The sequence below is a fragment of the Amia ocellicauda genome, chromosome 15 (genome assembly GCF_036373705.1).
Source record: "Amia ocellicauda isolate fAmiCal2 chromosome 15, fAmiCal2.hap1, whole genome shotgun sequence".
Taxonomy (NCBI): Eukaryota; Metazoa; Chordata; class Actinopteri; order Amiiformes; family Amiidae; genus Amia; species Amia ocellicauda.
In genome coordinates, this window is record NC_089864.1 from 22,843,145 (window position 1) to 22,863,783 (window position 20,639).

Sequence of the window (20,639 nt, forward strand, 5' to 3'; positions counted from 1 at the left end):
TACACTTGTAAGCAATTATAAACTATAAGTATTACAAACAAGTCAAGTATTATTAGTCTAAGCCACTCAATTTTTACACATTTGTTAAAATTACAAAAATGCAAAAGCTGGAGAACCAAAACAGTCATATGTGATCTACAAATAAGAATTGTGCTACAACTGAGAAAATGGTTTTGAGAACTGAATTACCGTATGTGTTAGTGGAGTCTAATGTCAGGTTCTCCATTAATTCAATGGACATTTCAGCACCGTAGTTCTTATGGGTGGGTATAGAAAACCCTTGAAATATTCATGTGGGGAAGTCTATATAGGGTGAGGTTTCAGCCTGATTTAAAAGTTTTCATTACAATGATTACATCATTTCTAAGTGTGTATGTATGTTTTGTTGTTTGGGCTCCTGATTTTCCATTTTGAGAAATTGCGTTTTTCAAAAAGGCCCAATAAATTTTTTTCCGTTTTGCGGAAGTGCCCAAATCTGATTTTTTGTTTTTCCTTAAAAAAATAAACATCTCCCCCCACCCCATAATAATGTTAGGCTAAAATAACATTATTATGCAGCCACTCAATTCAGTTTCCAATGCCTGATTCCACGATCGCAGAAAATCAGGAGCCCTAGTTCATGTAGGAATTCATTTCAGTTTTACATTTTGATTTTTTGATTTTTTTATTTCAACACATCTGTTTTTGATTATTTTAACTTTACATTAACTCATTTAATCACACCATTTGTTTGTGTTCTGTTTCCCTTTTTTGTTTCCTTTGTGTGTTTTTGTTTTGATTGGTTTCTCGTCTTCCAAAAGTCTGTTTATGTTCCTCACGCCTTGGCGTTCAAGAGATCATACACATCAAAGGTAGTGTGTATTCCCGTTGGTAATGAAGTTTGATGCATGCACCACTGCGTTCTAACGGCTTCCTGTTCATCTGATACATGTTAACCTTTACGGCATTACTAATCTTTTCAAAAAGCATGCAAAATAACATGGCAAAGAAAAGTACCGTGGTAGGGTGATCTCCATGTTCGATACATCTGTTACTGAAAAGACTGAATAAATTAATGCAGCTACAATAGTATGATATATATACAGACCCTTGTCAAGCTATGACCCTTCTCTCTGCTCAACTCTTATCTATACATTTTTGTTTCTGTTGCTTAAGAAAAAGGTGTAATAGCTGTTTTATGTGCTCCCTCTTTGAGCAGTATCCTGCTGCGCTTCTCTCTCCTCTGCCAGCATATGCATTGTTTTGATCGCTAGCAGAGATCAAGAATCTTATGCATGCAGAACATTTCCAAAAGACACAAGTTGCTCATTTCGAGAGACATGGTGGCTCGCTGAAGACACGGGGAAGGGGAAAAGGCACAAAAGGGTCTCGGTTTTCCGCTGTGAGGTCTGCAATTAATATCAAAGCAGCTGGCAGGCAGACTGAGGTTGTCATCCACAGGGGGAATTGGGGACATCCAGTATGCGGCAGGGGTGAGAAATTTCATTATGGCATTCTTTGTTTTGCCCAAATGCCTAATATGCTTCCCAGGAGAAGAGCATGTTGAAACGTCTGAATTCCTCGCATACTTGACATAGATGGGACCAGGCTGTTGTCTCTAGCACTCTAAAACAGTATCTAGTGATCTTCAAATTAGTTTTCCCTCAGTAGGTCTTCAGCAAGCCACCATACAGAACCTTGCAAATTGTTCATTATTTTATATAGTCCTTTTATAGCGAACTGAACCAGTTCACAAATTTACTTATTTAATTGTAAAAGTACTGGTTATAAATACAAGAATATCAGTGTTTCAATAGAAAGTTCTCGGTTTGTTTCTTTTGTGTCTGTAATTTGCATTCTGATGTGTGATGAGGAAGGTTGTGTAGTTATTTTTTCATGCCCTAGAACAGTTTGGTTACCTACTGTCCCTTCAGTCACTCAGCCCCTGTCCTGAAGGATTGACAAGTTCCTCTAGTTTAAAGAGACAACCAATTGGGCAAAAAATGTATGATGCTTGGAACATGTTTTAACCCACACCTGGCCAGTAGACAACTTAAGACCCTTCAAAAATATAATTTAGCCTTTTTCTAATTGGTCTTGGACTATTGAAGTATTTTTCTTTTCCCTTTCATGATTAGTCATGTTAAAGGTTGTTAAATCCTATTTCTGTTCAATTTTTAATAAGTATTTTTTCAGTGTCAATGTAATTATCATGCCCCATCACTATATTTTAAGAATTGGGATCTTATGTGACCAATATAATGTACATTCCTTATATATACTTTTAGTATTATACCTCTTATCGAGGAACCAATCCAAATCCTTCTCATCCTCTCCTTTTGAAATCGATGTCCTGTCAGTCTTTAGCTCTGTTATAAATTCTTTACACAGTTGGTGTAAACGTGTACAGTAACGATTGTAATGATGCGGATGTAGGTTTTATCTGAAGCCCATTGATTGTATCTGTTGCAGTCTGTACTCTCAACGGGCTCCAGCAACTAGTGTGTCTGTCCATTGGTTATTTTAGCTTCTCTCTCATTTTTCCCTTATAGAAACGCAAGCTAAAATGTAAGTGTTCGGCCCCCATATCAGGTCAACGAGCCACTAAATGTACTACAGAGGTTGCAGGAGACAAGGTGTTGGAGTCCAGTGACCTAAGTCTTTCCGAAACGCTATTTCAGAAAGCGTACACGGAGGAAGAACTCAATGCCAAGCTGACGCGCAGAGTGCAGAAGGCTGCCCGTCGACAAGCCAAACAGGAAGAGCTGAAGCGCCTTCACCGAGCCCAGGTACCATGTCCAGCACACCCCACAGTTCTCAGAATGGAGGTCTTGCAGGTGTCCCACAACTAAACCCCACAAATCTAGTGAAGAGCCCTCATTGTATTCACTTGCCTGTATGTTAACTTTAAATGAGCTCTTAAGAAGCCAGTGTGATGTCTGTCACAAACGTATACAGGTATAGTTACTGAGAGACTGTGCTTGTGTGTGGCAGATAATCCAGAGACAGCTGGAGCAGGTGGAGGAGAAGCAGAGACAGCTGGAGGAGCGTGGTGTGGCGGTGGAAAAGGCGCTGCGAGGGGAAGCAGGTACCCATAATTTCCTCCCACTCCCTCTAATGTTCTGCCTGCTGTCAGGTAAAGGAAGTTTTGCCTAGGGGCCACCCACAGATGTGGCATTTCATTTAGGACCTCTTCAAGTCTTAGTCCTTTTCGAAAGCGAAGGAAGGTTGTGACCCAGATTTGTATGTGGCCGTAAAATGCAATGACTTTCGAGGGGCTTGTGGGAGACACGCCCTCATCTCTCTCTCTTTCTCTCTATTGTTTGAACCCAACTGAGATCCCTGGGGGGAAAGAGTTTGGAGCTCTGTGCATAGCATGCTGTAGACACAACCAGGCAATATCTGTTTGCAGTGTCTGCACTATTCAATCAGGGATGAACTCTAGACAAAGTGGCTTTGAAAGCAGATGCCCAAGTGTAATAAAAGCAGTTCTCTACTTAACTGTTTAGATGAAATTATTAATATGCATATCCTAGTACAAATTTTAAAAATGTCCCATATCTCTCAAAGACCTACACACAATGATGAAACTTAAAGACAAGGGACTATCACAGACATACATATTATGCACTATACAAAATTCAGCGGTACCAGGTAAAGCCAATATTCGGGAAAGCACTTTGTTAGGTAATGTGAAAAAACGAACATTTGTTTGTTCATTTACATTCAAAAACATTGTCCAATTTCAGACATCTCCTCAACCAGCTTATGGTTTCTCTTTATTTGGAATTATACAATCCTGAGGAATAGTAAAAATACAGTATGACTTGGGTAAAAAAAATGGTGTTCTTTACAATTCAGTAACACTAGAAAATAGTGTATGTGATGTATATTCTGAAATGATTAAAACATGAACTAGAGTATCTGGAACTTGAGATCAAATAAAGTATTTTAATTTATCAGAGTAAAGGGAAAAGTCTGTTCAAGGTCCTCCATAAGAGTCTCTATTTTAAATGGTTTCATGAGTATAGAATATGGAATATCTAAGTTTACATGTCCATCATGGTTTTTGCAGTTTCTTGTGAATACTATGTTACAGCACAGTTCAAATCTGGAATTAAGTAACCTACTTAAGCTTGCCTTATTACTTGCTTGGAATTGAATGTGAAAAACTGTGCATAACATCTTGAATATTTTGCCAGTTTGTTTTTCTGGAAGTGACTTAAATATCTTCAGACCAACGCTGCAAAATCTACAGTAATTAATTTTAGATACTAATTATATCCTCCTTCAGGTTGCATTTTATTGTGTCAGTCTGTGTATTGGGCTGGCCAGGTATGTGCATTTGATGATGGTATCTAGTCTTGCTACACTCACAAGCACATAGCTGTTATTCGGTCTGCATAACACCTACAGTTCAAATAGTTGTGCATCAGAAAATCAATTAATCTAAAATATTTATAAATGTACAAAATAAATTAATAGCAGTGAAGTGAGACTAGTAGATTATTTTGGTAATGCATGTGGGAAAGCCCTAATTTCAGATTAGTGGTTTTAAGGCCATTTTTCATGTAAAAGGTAAAAGGAAGTATTTCCATCAGTAGATTACGACTAAATATTTTTCAGACTGTCATTCTTTCAGAGATTTTGCATTATCAAATAACTTGGCACATCCAATGAAACTGTGGTTTTATTAAGTCTTAAACAATGTATAAATGATCTTATTTGAATAGTACAAAACTCCTACATGAAGAGCAGTTACTATAAGTGGTTTTACAGACCTATTTAATTGTGTATGTATAGAGCAACAGTAATCTCATTCTGAACATTATTCTCTCTCCTTTTCTTGTTTTCCTTTCTCTCTGTCATCAGTTGCATGCCATTCTATCTTGAGAAATGTCCTTAACATAGATTTGTGTGCTGCACATGGGTATGATTTGCTCATAATGTTTCAAACTCGCAAAGCAAATCAAACAGCCCTATGTTTTTTTGGGATGTTTTTCCTTCTAGTAATATTATTCTTGTTGTTTACTGCCAAACTGAAAAATCAAAAACATTATATTATATGATCTTCATAGTATACACATTATCGTCCATTTCATTTTCAAATGTAGTTTTGGCCAGTGGAGAATTCAGGTTTCACTGGAGCAAATTAAAATACCAGCCTTTCTGAATCCTTAAACCGGCCACACAAAAGCATGTTTTTTTGTGTGTGACTTTCTCTCAGACTAGTAGTAAACATCTGCCTAAATCTGTTCCTAACCACATACATTTGTTTAGTTATTGGAGTTGCATGGGATGAACCACATCTAAAGCAAACCTTTGCTTAAGTTCAGCATGATGGATAAATGCTTCTTTCAACAGATAGGTTAAAAAGTGAAAAATGTAGGTGTTGACCGTATTTTGTCCACACATGGAGGATGTGCACAGCAGGGAAGCAAATCTATGTCCCCCAACACAGACAATGATATATACATGCAGTGTATGTACTGTATATATGTTGTCAAGGTGGGTGTTAGTGCAAGCATGATTTCTCATTACAGATGGTGCTGCCCAGCCTGGGCTGTGTGCAATAACTATCTCTAATATATCCTTATTGTAGACTATTGGGGAGAATCTAATTACAGTGAAATCATCGACTTGCATCTGGGTGGTATGTATTTCAAACCTGTCCCTCCACAATAACTAACAACTAACCCCCTCTTCCTCCCTGTACTACATGTACCTCTGTTCCTTACCTCCCCCCTCGTGTGAAATTTAATCCCAAACCCTTTCCAGTTCAAACCTAGAATCGACAATCTATCTTCAAAGTGCCGTACTGGTGTGCTGTATTGATTGGAGTCTGCAGTTAATACATTTAATTGGAATTAACGTATTCATTTGTTTTCATCACTTCCCGATTCATTCTAACCTTGTCAAATCTCCAGTGGAAAATTGCTGGACCGGGTTAAGTCCCATTACGGTATCTGTGTAAAGGTCTTCGTTTGGGAACGGGTCAAGTGTTTAAGTAACATGTCCCAAAATCTCATTCGTGTCACAGGCAATTTCTAATTTTCATTGTGGGGAAAAAAAAATTTTGAAAGATAATTTAAATGTAGCCTGTACTGGTAAAACACTAATAAACCCAAACTGCACATTGCTCATTAAACAAAATACTATATATACAGCCATACTAATAGATTTTATATTGTATACAGGCAAAAAGATAGTGAAGTAGTCTCTGATTTGCATGTGTTTCTGGCTCTTATACATGCATTGAAATAAGCTGTTTAAATTATATTATTGAAATCAGATTAAAATGGCTGCATATGAAAATGATTTTGTAGAATCTGTCACTGGATTAGTTTTAGCTTCTGTGAGTTTATTTTAAGCATTATTTTACAGAGGAACAATAAAACTGGAAAGTGGTTTACAGACCCTTGTATTGAACTACACTATAATGCCCCCTCCCCCACTAGTTTATATCTTAGTTGTATGTTTTAGCCCCAGAATTGGTATCCTTGTGTTAGATTTAACAGCGAGTTTTTGTAACTATTGCATTAAACCTGTATCTGTTGACAGAGCCATAGCTGAAACCTGTTTCCTGAGTTGTGAATATGGATTTGCGTTCTTTTGTGGCAATGCTGTTCTTGTTCATTGCTCGGTAAACTTTGATGTTATGAACAACAAACCGCAGAAGTTGTCAGTTATATAATTAAAATGTCCTATCCATTTCAGCTATGTCTTAGTCGCCTATTCTGTGGTAATTGGTAACATGGTGTTATGCAGTGCGTTTATAACTGTGTCTCTAGTAATTGTAACAAATGTACTACTGTATATTTGTAAGACATGGCCATATTACAGTGACCATAGTGCTGATCAACAGTTACAATTTTATGCTTGACAATTTGTCATTTGTATTACTTTAATGGGATAGAATTTTTTTTTTCTATTACCATATGTAAATTGCTTTTGCAAAAGTGATTGTGAAGATGGTAAAGACATTAAAATGTAGTTTGTCTGAATTCAATTCCCCCACTGTAGAAAAAATTATAAATTTGCAGATTCTGTCCCATTCATTCTGTACTGCAAGAAAGTGGAAAATATTTTCCACTACCCTTATTTAGTCTCTAAAATATAATTCACAGATTACTGAAGCTCAAAATATGTGTATAAAACATACAAAATGGTATGTTTTTCAGCACCATATGATTGTTTATTCAGAAAATAACCAAAATAAGAACCAAGACATTTATATCAAGATTGGGTAGGTCCCCATAATCAGATATTCACCCACATTTGGAAATGTACAGACACAGTTAAGCTTTGTTGAGTGTTGTGTGTAATTCCTGTGGGGTTACTACTGCTGCTTTCCCCTGAACGCTGTACATCTATTTGATGTAAAATCTCTGGGTCACATGACACAGGAATGTGGATCCATGTGCGCCTTGTTTTAAAAGCTTAAGTGCTTGGTGGGCATGGCAGTGCATGAAAGACCAAAATCACGCGCATTTGACCTATACTGTAGGCTAATTAACATGGAAGGCTTTCAAAGCAAAAGGTAAAAATAAAGGACACACTGAGAGGGGTGTGAATTCCACCCTGGTCTGGTTTAAGGGGTGCGATTCCATCTGTTGGAGCTGAATGTTCTGCTTTCAAATCTGTAACGACCCTGTAAAGACTGTTAGTGCAAAAGATGCAGCTCTTGAAAACCCATGTCAAGCCTCCAATTGCCTTCAGTTGTATTGTCTGTTTTCTAGAGAAGCGTAGACCATTATTTGTAGTCTATTTTTGAAAGTTGATTTGTAGCACAGTGCATATTTATTTTTGTGCATTGTATACTTGTGACCATTTTATGATAATCAAAGTCTTCTGTATACACACATTAGTTTGCTATTGTTATTAACTGTACCTGATGTACAGATACTGCAAAGTGGATTACTGGAAGAAGGTGGGAAACTTTAGGAACTTTGTTTTTAATATATTTCTTTTGGAGTGGTACATACCTGCTTAAACATTAATTTGGGATATATGTCACTTATCATATTGTCAATGAAAGATTGAAAAGATGGTCCATACAGTTTAATTTCCTGCACAGACAAATGCATTCCTTTTATTTTTTGTGTGAAGCAGATTTGTTTTTGTTTAAGAAATTGTCATACAATGTCAAACAATGAAGTCTAACACATGTGGAGTCAGTTCTTTGAAAACCTAAACAACAAAACTCACTTATGTGTCATAGCTAATCTTAATTGTGCGTGTGTGTATGTGTGTGCAGATTTTTGCAAGATTCTCATTTTTAATTCCTTTTGAGAGAATATTTTTAAACATCAGTTTTACTTGTAATTACATAAAAATTAAGCAATTGACCATTTGTCCCCAGGTTTATATCAAGGCAGGACTAGATGCAGAAGTATACTTCCTCTAGTTGTCAGTCCCAGAAGAAGCCTGTCTTCTCTAAGCAGACGGTAGCTCAGTGTCTGATCCTGGTTCCACTCCTGGCCCTCGGTGTGCCTGTGATAGTCCCTTGTGGTAAAAACAGTGCTACACTCTCCCAGCTCTTTCACTTCAAATTGTGCACAACCTACTGTGTTTCCTGTCTCTATCAGTGTTACACGTCTCTTTCAGATTTTCTACAGTTTCTTTTTTTTTTTTTTTTCATTTTTCCCTTCACATCTTCCAACACTTTTGGCGTCCGGCTGTTCCTATTTTTTTAAAATTCCTGGTCGCACTTTATTTTAAATCTAGGAAGTACGCATATGGTTTAGTGTTTAATTTGAATTCTTAGCCTATGGAAAATGCTGCTGTTCTATAACAGCTACATCGGTCATATATAGCTGACATGCATCTCATCCGGTCATGTGACAGGGAAGGAGTTTACCAAATCTATTTGTTAAATTAAAATTAAATGTTACAATTTCAAGAGTCTCTGGTATTTGCAGCAAATCAGTCCTGCCAGTGATTTATAAGTGAGGTACATAACTTCAGGAACCTCTTACTGGAAGTGGTGAATCTAATTTCCTGTTGGGTCAGATTTTAAATTTAATGAAAAGGTTTGGTTACAACCTTCATTTTAAACACCGAAGAGGCCTCTCTATGCTGCTGCTGCAGCTGCTTATTTAAACATGCCTTGGTGGCAGTGGTTTACTGGTTTACTTTTCAAATCATATGTATTACATGTTTATCACCTTGTTATAACACAGCAGTAATCACAAGATTACGTGATCAAGCATAGCTTCCCCTGTTTTAGATGTTTAGTGAGAGAGTATGTTATGGCACAAATACTTGGCAGGAATTGAAGTTGCATAAACACTTTTACATACACACGCACAAACAGACCCTAATCCCCCAGTTGTGTCTGTAGGTGAGGCTGTAAAACAGCCTTGTGTTGGTATTGGATGGGATGGACACAATACCCTTTACTGTTTCACGATTAAGGCTTTTATGGCAGTGCGAAAGGGGAGAGGAACACTTTCTTTTCATTGTTTTTCTGACTGAAGCACCTTTTTAAACACTCTTATTTTCACACAACACTGTCTTTTTCTTTCATGACACTGAGCAGCCAGCCACTCCGCTTCTCCCTCCCTAGAAAGCTTTTATTTTCCCTTATTACTCTTGCTGCTATTTTTGATTTTCTCCTCCCTGTTCTTTCTTTCTCCTTCCCGTTTCCCCGTCCCATCTCTCTTCCTCTCACTATTTCTGTTTTCTGTGCCGTGGCTCTGGTTCTGTCGCTTGTTTCCCCCCCCTCTCTCTCTCTTCTCTCTGCACCCCTCTCCACCCTTCCCCTGTGTTGTTGAAGTTGAGCCCAATGTCGGGACCCCTCGCCGAAGACCTATCTCCTTCTGCCCTTGCTGTACCCATGAAGGTAACGTAACCTCGCCTCACGTGCCATTCGCTGCAGCAGGGTTACCATGGCATCTCCTGGACCAGCAGAACCCCCCCGGACTCTACCCTGTCCCCCCCTTTTCTTTCCAGTGTCTGGCGATGCTTAGTAGTTTCTCCCAGGATGTGGCTGTCGTTTCTCTCTTCCAAAAAAAGTAAAGAATTGACTTGGCAAGCAGCACAGGCTGTCTTTTTAGATGCCCGATTGGGGCGATTTCAAGCATGCTGATCATGTTTCGACATACCTGTACCATGATTCATTAAAGGTGTTTTAGTTGAATTGCTCATTTATTTTGAAAGCGGAGTGATAGACTTGTGGACTGTAATGAATAATAAATGTAATGAGTCTTTTACACTCATTCCACTGTCCAGTACTGTATTCCTGTCTGCATGTCATAACCTGGATATCATGCATTGAAATGATATGTTCACTGGTTGTAGAAAATAATTTTTAAGTTTATTTCTAGCAAATCTTTTACTTGTTTTATGTCACAGGACCATCAGGTAGAAATGTTGAATTTCAGCTTTAGTTTTTAAATTCTGGTTCAGATTAGCAGATATGTTTTTTTCTCATGCCTTGTAATTGTGATGGATACTATGATGTACTTGGCTGTTTATTTTTTATTTTTTTTGTTTTAAAAATATACATTTCTGTACAAGTAGGCTAAAGATGAGTTAAGTACAATATCTAGCTGTTATTTTGTAAATTATCTTAAATAGATGCTTTTCCTTGATGCTGTACAAATCTAAAACATCCTTTTATGTGAATGTGTGGATTGAACCAACAATATGTCTTGCATTGGCGGACAATCCACTGAACACTGTACTGTATTAGCAACTGGATTCTTGGCAGTTCAAGTAACGGGGCCGACTGATTCTCTTCCCCTTTTCTCTTCTGTAATAAATACTTATATATCTGTAGTAAAATGCTAGAAGGGTAGCTTGACCTTGGTATCAGACTGAAACTGTTTTGGACTTTGTTATTGTTTGCTTTTATGTGGGGGGGTTTGGGACATCGAAAAAGAGAATCTGTTAGTAATTGAAAAACCTGTCTGCTGTATTTCCGTTCTTGGTCTGAGGAGCTCTGCTTTGCCTCTCTGCCCCTGTCTGTAATGGCCAGCAGCAACTTGAGTGAAAATGACATTCCATGTCAAAGAGCACCACCATTCTATTTATGTGTGTACTGTGTTTTCCTTTTTGTTTTGCAAGAACTTCCACTTCTTTGGCTAAGTACGTCATGCTACATCGAGGTTACGTAATGTCCCATTGAAAACGCTTTGCTCCACACATTTTGTTTTTAAAGAGAATTGGTTGTATTGCGGGCTTCTCTGCTTTATCGCATGGACTTGCTCTTCAGTTGGCTGCAGTAGGATTTCGTCAGTGCAAATGCTAAGGTTGCATCTTTGATGCATGCAAAGAGGCTTTTTTTTCCCCTTGTGCAGAAGACTGGGGGGAAAGTAAAGTGACTTTCAAAGACATACAGTATTCTCTTATTTTGTTGAGATTGAACGGTTCTATAATAATTTTAAGTGGCTGAAATTCTTTGTTTATGAGCAAGAGGTTATATTTGCAAAATTGTCATCAAACCGAAACATTGAAGATCTAATGGCATGATAAATCGAAATGAGAAGTAATAGGGTTGTGTCCTTTTGCAAATGAGTATAAGCATGATTTGCTAGAGAGAGAAAACCTCCTTTCATGTCGAGGAGTTAATGAAGTGTGAGCTCCACGTTGCAGTCTAGATCGATATCTCGTAAGTAAAAAAGTGATTATTGAACTTGCAACACAGGTCTGGCTATCGTAGCAAGTTGAAATTGCTCTCCACACCATCTTCTGTAGCTGTTCAGATAGACCAGGTTCCTCTCGGTCGTCTCACCTGCCTTTCATTCTTCAGCAAAGACATCCTGGCTTTGGCTTTCATTGCACTGCCTGTGTCAATCTGAACCCAGCTGTCCCACACGAGAGGGGCCTCGCGCTGATGGTAATCCTCTCTGCTTTTTGCAGGAATGGGCAAGAAGGACGACCCCAAGCTAATGCAGGAGTGGTTCAAGCTCGTCCAGGAGAAAAATGCCTTGGTGCGCTACGAATCGGAGTTAATGATATTGTGAGTAGTTTTTTTTTAATATTTGATATTTTGTATCATTGTTTACTTTGGTGCTGAAAGATAGAAATGTACTATTATAAGTTTATGCTTTTTCACTTTGTCTACTCAGTGCCCGGGAACTGGAGCTGGAAGATCGCCAAAGCCGGTTACAGCAGGAGCTGAGGGAACGCATGGCGGTGGATGGTAAAAGCCCTCTATTCGTTTGTATCTTTTAGATCAGTGGCTATTAGTATGTTTCTATTCCTCCACCTTCATCTACACAGAAACTCCTTAGGATTGACAGAAAGGTACAATTGCTGCTGGAAGTAGTGCCTGTTTACTGTGGAACACACCATGGTGCAGTAAACCACCACCTTTTCATTGTGCTTTAATGAAGTGTGCAGAGGTGTAGTAAACCATAATTAAAACTGTTGAAAAGCAAAGCACATGCTTTGGAAAACCATGGGAAAGCAAACAAATTACTGTTCATGTTTACTGTGCAAAATTGCCATATGTTTTATGCAAGATTACCCCAAAGATTCTATACTTTTTTGATATTTGTATTTACCAATTTATGGGGGTTTAGCTGAACTGCCAAGTGGTTACTTAAATACTCGACTAGGTCTTGTCATGTTTTGTGACTGGATGGTTAGAAACGACATTGCAATAAACAGTCGTTATGTATTTGAGATCTTTTGGAGGAGCCAAAGTTGTGTAGTCCCTTCTTAGGTCAGGATTAGGCTATTAGGCTCTCCAGGAATCGGGTTTAGTCTGGTGGGGATTAGGGCAATCTCACCCCCTCGGCATTCAGGCCAACCTTCCCTTCACTCTCCTAGATCACCTGAAGACAGAGGAGGAGCTGGCGGAGGAGAAGCAGATCTTAAACGAGATGCTGGAGGTGGTGGAGCAGCGCGACTCTCTGGTTGCCCTTCTGGAAGAGCAGCGGCTGCGAGAGAAGGAGGAAGACAAGGACTTGGAGGCCGTGATGCTCTCGAAGGGATTCAACTGGAACTGGTCCTGAGTGTCTCTGAACAGTCGTGGTCTTCAGACAGAGAAGCCAGGCCTCGCGGTTTGCAATATCCAGGTGGTCTCGACCACACCTGCCCTCCTCCCCGTGTTTGGAATGCATTTCAAGCATGCCTGCCTTTCTTTCATGCTGTCGGAAGTTTACATATCCTCTCTGCTCTCCGGAAGCCCCGCCCCGTTTTGCTGGGTTGGTGGAAAAGGAAAGCGGAAGAACTTGGATTCTTCTATAAGCTTTCTTTTTTCTTTTCTATGAAAACGAGCCTTCACTTGAGGATATTCTTCTCAGGTTCAGGTGATGGGAAGAGAAGAAAAAAGTCCTGCTGATACTGAGGAATTGAGAAATATCTATATATAATTAAGAAAAACATTCAGAACATATTGGTTTTGACTGAAAGTGTTAATTTATTGACTGTTACAGGCAGATGCTCTGTCCCTGTACTTGCTCCATGGTCCTGCGAATGGACAGACGGCTCTCTCCTCCCGCTCCCCGTCTCCTCATGTCTTTCACCTGGTTCTCCCCAACAAAACACAAACCTTTGCTATCGGAGGTTTGAACAAACAACTTTATCAGCGGTTTGTCATGATGAGCCCACTCACATCTGTCCCCATTGTGAAGAACATCTGGATCATCCTTCATCATTTGCACAAAGACTCATGTATCTCAAGACATCAGTAAGGATTATGAATCTGGTTCAGTTTTTTTTTTTTTTTTAACAACTTTTTTTTTTTTTTTTTTCCATGTTTTTGATTTTTGTTTTCTGTTATGTGTCTTTTTTGTTTTATGATGGTGTTTAAGACTGGTACGGGAATCCTGCATTGTTCTAGAGGGAAATAGTGTAGTGTACTGGCTGCCCTCTTCTCTTGGTATATCGTCTATAGTAGGAAAGATGGAGTGAATGTGTCATTTTACAACCAGCCAATGTCATATTTTGTCCTATTGATCGCCTAGAATCAATGCAAGCATGTCTCTGCTTCTCCGCAGTAGCTTCCTGTGATCTTGCTAGCGGTGTCTTTTCCGGATTGGTCTTGATTGGTCGTTTGCGCCTTCGGTGTGTGGTGCTGGCGTTGCTTCAGCTGGTTTAGTTTGCCCCCCTCACCTTTGTTTTCTTTTCTTGTACATTGAACTGTCCTTCCCTATCCCTGTGGTTTTCAGTCTTGTTAATCTCACAGCCTCTACGATAACATTGACTGAGAGGGAAAACAACAATGTCCAGAACATTATACTTTGTGTTTTTTTTTTTTTTTTTTTTTTTGTCACAAAATGAAGGCAGTATTAACTTTTTTTTTGTTTTGCTATAAGCATTGTTGGTTTTGTATACACACACATATACATAATGTGTGTGGTTGTGTTTGTTTTTACCTCCTTGGGGCAAATAACCACACAGATTTGGGGGAATTCTCCTTTTTGTATTTTACCGCTACTTATTTATTAATTTCTTGTTCGATATAATTTGTACAATCTTCATGCAGAATTGGCCCCAGCACACCAATCCACATCTAAGCTATGATCGTCATCGGAAGAGCTACGCAACGGGAGCACATTCAGTCAAAATCGCCTCAGTTTCCAAGTTACCTCCAGCCTGTTACTGCTTTCCTCTTTTTCCTACAATTTAATTTTAAAACGCTGATGGTAAATCACCCATTGATATATAAACGTATTTTGTAACAATTCAGTGGAGTTTCATCAATTAAAGAAATGGCCGCTTTTTTTATGTTTTAGGAGAAAGTGATGAATTTCACTTCACTGAAAAATAAATATGTACCACAAACAGTTAAGTTGAAACTATTTTGAGGCTATTTTTTCAAATCGTTAAAACAAAATCTTAATGTTACTAGTAAATGCACTCGTGTACAAAATACTTTATACAGTATTATTTTGTACATAGCCTCTAAATGCACATCTTGTAATTAAACCAGTAATTTCTCATTTCTTCCACCATATGCGTCAGTCTGGGTTCAGGGACTCTGTTAACCAACTCTTGAAAAGGGAGTTTTACTGAGAACAGCAACAGATATTAAAGTGGTCATGTCTATAGTGTGCTACATCGCTTTTTGGGAAAGTTGAAGGATGCCTTTGTTCATTTCACAAAGGTTTTCAATGTTCACTCCCCGTGTGTGATGTTTTGAAAGATTTCTGTGAATTTAAAAATCAAAATGTCACAGCACTCCAAGGTTTTTTTCTTTGGGCAAACTGTAAATAATGTGTTAATTCCATAGCATATCAGTTACATGAACAGTTTGCACACAGTTTGCTCACCGGGGAAAATGTGAAGAGGGAATGCAACGGACTGAATCTGATTTCAGCCAATCTGTTTATGTCGTTAAACAGCATATTGAATTTATAGATCTGCAACGGAGGAAGTGGAAATTATAGGCATGCTGCCAATTTGTACATCTGTCAGTTGGACTGCACTACCGCACTCGCTAGATAGTTGCACAAATAGTCAGGTTTTATGTTGTGGGGTAAAAAGAACTGTGAGGCCTAGTAACAATTGTACTAGATTAAGAATTCATGGTTGACTGTTTAGAAGCTGTGTGGTATGTTTGACTTTTTTTTATTGTTTATTATTTATTAACGTGTGAAAAAATGTATAATATGTATAAAAAAAAAAAAATCCTAATTTTTAAAACCATTACTGTTGTTGACTCCTGACTGAAATTTACACGTCATGTAGCTCTGCATTTAAAAATACATTGAACGGGGGCAATAAAGCAATGCAGTCATTATTTAAATAAAGGGCACAAGGTATGTTTATTGCGTACACCTCATTCACTGAACAAGAAAATGACACGCCTAGTTAAATAGATCAATGCATACTATCAGTGCTCTCTTATGGCTGTGAAACCTGGGCACGTAACGCAAAAGTGATACAGAAACTGCACGACACGGAGCATGGAAATAAAGAAGAGATGGTAAAATAAATTATCTGAGAGCAAAACAAAGTGTGACATCATTGAAAGTTAAAATGGCAATGGGAGCTATTGAATTGAAGTCAACAGATTAAAAATAAATTAAAGTAGAAGACGACCATATAAATGATGAAATCATACACATTGCAGGTGTGACATGGAAAAGAGGAGAAGCTGTAGATCGAAGTAAGAAACCTCAGGGAGGCCTGGGCGCTATTCAATACTCTTATTGTGTCTTTTGATTAGCATAATAACACTTCTCGGAGATTAATGGAAAGGAGCTTATGACTGATTCATAGGTATGGTTTGCATGACTTTCAGCCCACAGGTCAGGATGATGAGGATTTGAGGGGTGTGCCTCCGCAGTGTTTTCCGTCTTCTACCCTTCCTCTCTATTGTGTCGTCTGAGGAATCTGATCTGCCAAACTAACGTTAAACTACAGGGTGTGGATGTTCAGCCTGTGGTTTGACATCTACAGTGTGGGGAGTTGTCCGCACCATGTTTTTAAGCACCTTTAAGGGTGTGGAATTGGGATTTGCAATTCTAACTGCGTTTTAAAAAGCACTTAATTCACGTAAGCATCCGCTGATGTGCCACTGCAAACACATGACTGAGAGAGACTGGACGAACCTAAATTCCAGTCTCTTATCTGTGGTTGTACATCAGGCTGCGTTGAGGAAAGGAGCAATTTACCCATGGGTGAAGTGGGGTGAAGTGAAGGTAAACTCAAGTGAAAGGCTGATATGGTGATCTCATTAAATATACACATCTGATACAAGAGTAGTGTATACAAGTACAAGAGCCACACAGTATAGGTGTTGAATTAAAATATATCAATGATTTCTGCCCTGAGGAACTTATATTTTCTATTCCCCTGTACTAGCTTCATCACTGCTCATCTGTGTGTTTTGCACCTCTTATCTGGGTTGGTTCCGAGTTATGAAACTACCATCCAATTATTAATATACTTGCCTTCTTTCCACTGTGTTTTTGGTTCTTCCACAACCCTGTGACAAGGATACATATGTACATGTGTATCAGATCCCTCCATTAAAAGGTTTTCCAGTGATTGTCACAGTTTTCTAAAACCTCCAACCACAAATGCTTTTAACTAAATTCCTAAGATTACCCACAATGAAACTGCCTTTTTGAATAATCCAATTTGAAGATGCTTACCTACCCTGGAAGTTTGCATGTCCTCTAGTGATGTCACGCACCTGTAGTGGTTTCCTGTGGGGATAGAAATCATGGTTTAGGAGTAAGTACTGAGGTAGTTGGTTTGTTGAAGCCGAGCGGTGAGGAGTACTTTGTGAATGAGCATGAGGGGGACACATTTCAAAGTGTGCTTCCTTCTCGGGTGCTTCGTTTGTGTACTTGTTGTTGATGCACACGACTGTGGTAAGTACATAAAATATTCACTAACTGTAATCTATTAGCCTTACAAATATTTTGTATCTTTGTTACAATAGTTAATGAGTAAATTAAAATAGAAGAAGCGTGTATATATGCTTTATATATAGTGCTTCATTGCTTGTTTGCTTATAAACTACAATACAAATAATGTCCAATCAAGTTGTACAAATATGTTGGTTTAATTTGCTTTAGTGCTGACCATACCAGTAACATTTAGTTATGGCCTGGCACTTGTATTTTATTTGTTTTAATGGTTTTCTTCACAGCTTTTTACATACAATGATAATAATTGACACGATTTTTGTATCGTATTCTATATAGTACTTTAACCTGGTGATTACCAACACTGCTAATTGGCCGTCTAATTGTGCAGTACAAGAGATTTAAAATATAGACCAGTAGATGGGTCTCAAAATGTGTTCAATGTTTTCATGCTGATTAACAAACTATTAAAACATGTAAATATTGTCCAGATGTTTTGATTTTAGTAATTAATCCACCATTGTAATCTTGCAGGTGCACCAGAAAGTTTATGTGCAACCGGCATGCATGACTGTGACCCAAATCTGGCCACTTGCATAGATGAGACTTCCAGCGCACAGAATCAATCTGCATATTATTGTGTGTGCAAGACGGGGTACCAAGGAAATGGAAAAACTGGGAATTGCTCTGGTAAAATAGCATTATATGTATTATAACCCTTTCTTGCCCTCTTGCCACACTGCCTGTGTTGCTTTGGCAGAGTTCATTGGACAACACTCTAGTTTATACCAACTTCAACTGAGTTTCACTAATTATTACTTCATAATTGCAAAATAATTCAGATGAATTCAGCTTTATATGTACTGTTTTTTGTGGATTCCAAACCCAGAGACTTGATTTGGAAGTTTGTCAAGAGCAAGGGATTAGCATTATATTGGATTTTATTTTATTATCACTGGTAAAATAATTTAGTTTACACTCTTGATGAGTTGAATGTGATATAACAGCCGGTAACACAATTAGGTAAAATGAGAAATACTCTACCTCTTAACTTCTCAAGACACTGTAATAAGTTTAGCATTGTGGGAAATACATACCATTCCTGAATCAAAATCAGTTTAAAGTTGTGATTACAACTCCTGGTCCTAGACAGCTACAGTGAGGAGAAAAAAGTATTTGATCCCCTGCTGATTTTGTACGTTTGCCCACTGACAAAGAAATGATCAGTCTATAATTTTAATGGTAGGTGTATTTTAACAGTGAGAGACAGAATAACAACAAAAAAATCCAGAAAAACGCATTTCAAAAAAGTTATAAATTGATTTGCATGTTAATGAGGGAAATAAGTATTTGATCCCCTATCAATCAGCAAGATTTCTGGCTCCCAGGTGTCTTTTATACAGGTAACGAGCTGAGATTAGGAGCACTCTCTTAAAGGGAGTGCTCCTAATCTCAGCTCGTTACCTGTATAAAAGACACCTGTCCACAGCAATCAATCAATCAGATTCCAAACTCTCCACCATGGCCAAGACCAAAGAGCTGTCCAAGGATGTCAGGGACAAGATTGTAGACCTACACAAGGCTGGAATGGGCTACAAGACCATTGCCAAGCAGCTTGGTGAGAAGGTGACAACAGTTGGTACGATTATTCGCAAATGGAAGAAACACAAAATAACTGTCAGTCTCCCTCGGTCTGGGGCTCCATGCAAGATCTCACCTCGTGGAGTTTCAATGATCATGAGAACCGTGAGGAATCAGCCCAGAACTACACGGGAGGATCTTGTTATTGATCTCAAGGCAGCTGGGACCATAGTCACAAAGAAAATAAATTGGTAACACTACGCCGTGAAGGACTGAAATCCTGCAGCGCCCGCAAGGTCCCCCTGCTCAAGAAAGCACATGTACAGGCCCGTCTGAAGTTTGCCAATGAACATCTGAATGATTCAGAGGAGAACTGGGTGAAAGTGTTGTGCTCAGATGAAACCAAAATCGAGCTCTTTGGCATCAACTCAACTCGCCGTGTTTGGAGGAGGAGGAATGACCCCAAGAACACCATCCCCACCGTCAAACATGGAGGTGGAAACATTATGCTTTGGGGGTGTTTTTCTGCTAGGGGACAGGACAACTGCACCGCATCAAAGGGACGATGGACGGGGCCATGTACCGTCAAATCTTGGGTGAGAACCTCCTTCCCTCAGCCAGGGCATTGAAAATGGGTCGTGGATGGGTATTCCAGCATGACAATGACCCAAAACACACAGCCAAGGCAACAAAGGAGTGGCTCAAGAAGAAGCACATTAAGGTCCTGGAGTGGCCTAGCCAGTCTCCAGACCTTAATCCCATAGAAAATCTGTGGAGGGAGCTGAAGGTTCGAGTTGCCAAACGTCAGCCTCGAAACCTTAATGACTTGGAGAGGATCTGCAAAGAGGAGTGGACAAAATCCCTCCTGAGATGTGTGCAAACCTGGTGGCCAACTACAAGAAACGTCTGACCTCTGTGATTGCCAACAAGGGTTTTGCCACCAAGTACTAAGTCGAAGGGGTCAAATACTTATTTCCCTCATTAACATGCAAATCAATTTATAACTTTTTGAAATGCATTTTTCTGGATTGTTTTTGTTGTTATTCTGTCTCTCACTGTTAAAATACACCTACCATTAAAATTATAGACTGATCATTTCTTTGTCAGTGGGCAAACGTACAAAATCAGCAGGGGATCAAATACTTTTTTCCCTCACTGTATACCCTGCAGGTATCAATTCAATTCCTTAAATTAATTCAGATTGAATAAAAAAAAAACACCCGGTCTCCCCCCAGGTCCAGTAGTGAGTATTACTGGTAGAAGGAGTTCAACTGGGAGTCTTCAGCAACAATCAACCAAACATTTACACGAGTCCATCGGAGTTGTGATGCAGCTGATTCTGCATCTATAATTAGGGTCCTTATTTTGTGTGACATTTGTTAACCTGTCTTTGTAGCCACTCCCGCTCAACTAAAACAAATAATAAACATGCTACCCTGTGACTAATTAGGAAAATAATACTTAATTCTGATCAATATGTTCCCATTCAATTAAGCCATATTTAATGAAAGTTTGAGACTGCTGTCCCTGCAGAAGGAGTTTTATACACTGCTTTATTTGAAATTCTGGCAGTGTCTGTAGCCTTGTACATAGCTGTCAATCTACGATCGCTGTGATCATGTACGCTAAATTGGCTATATATACAAAACAGTCCAAGAGGTTTATCACGCACAACCATTTCTAGGGTTTACAAAGAATGGTGTGAAAAGGGAAAAACATCCAGTATGCGGCAGTCCTGTGGGCGAAAATGCCTTGTTGATGCTAGAGGTCAGAGGAGAATGGGCCGACTGATTCAAGCTGATA

The 20,639-nt window shown here is 38.8% G+C and overlaps 1 protein-coding gene across 12 annotated transcripts in view; it reads left to right on the forward strand.

Annotated features, from left to right (window-relative positions):
• mical3a (microtubule associated monooxygenase, calponin and LIM domain containing 3a) overlaps positions 1-15,686 on the forward strand; it is a 106,838-nt gene extending 91,152 nt beyond the window's left edge. For 10 of the 12 annotated variants that reach the window (XM_066724126.1, XM_066724132.1, XM_066724136.1 and 7 more), the window contains 7 exons: positions 801-851; positions 2,661-2,768; positions 2,974-3,067; positions 5,582-5,632; positions 11,845-11,944; positions 12,054-12,127; positions 12,760-15,686. In XM_066724126.1, coding sequence (XP_066580223.1) covers positions 801-851; positions 2,661-2,768; positions 2,974-3,067; positions 5,582-5,632; positions 11,845-11,944; positions 12,054-12,127; positions 12,760-12,944 — 663 coding nt within the window. In that variant the 3' untranslated portion in view covers positions 12,945-15,686. The remainder of the gene's footprint in view (positions 1-800; positions 852-2,660; positions 2,769-2,973; positions 3,068-5,581; positions 5,633-11,844; positions 11,945-12,053; positions 12,128-12,759) is intronic. The other 2 variants (XM_066724134.1, XM_066724135.1) reach the window with 2 other exon arrangements.
• Positions 15,687-20,639: the final 4,953 nt, after the last annotated feature.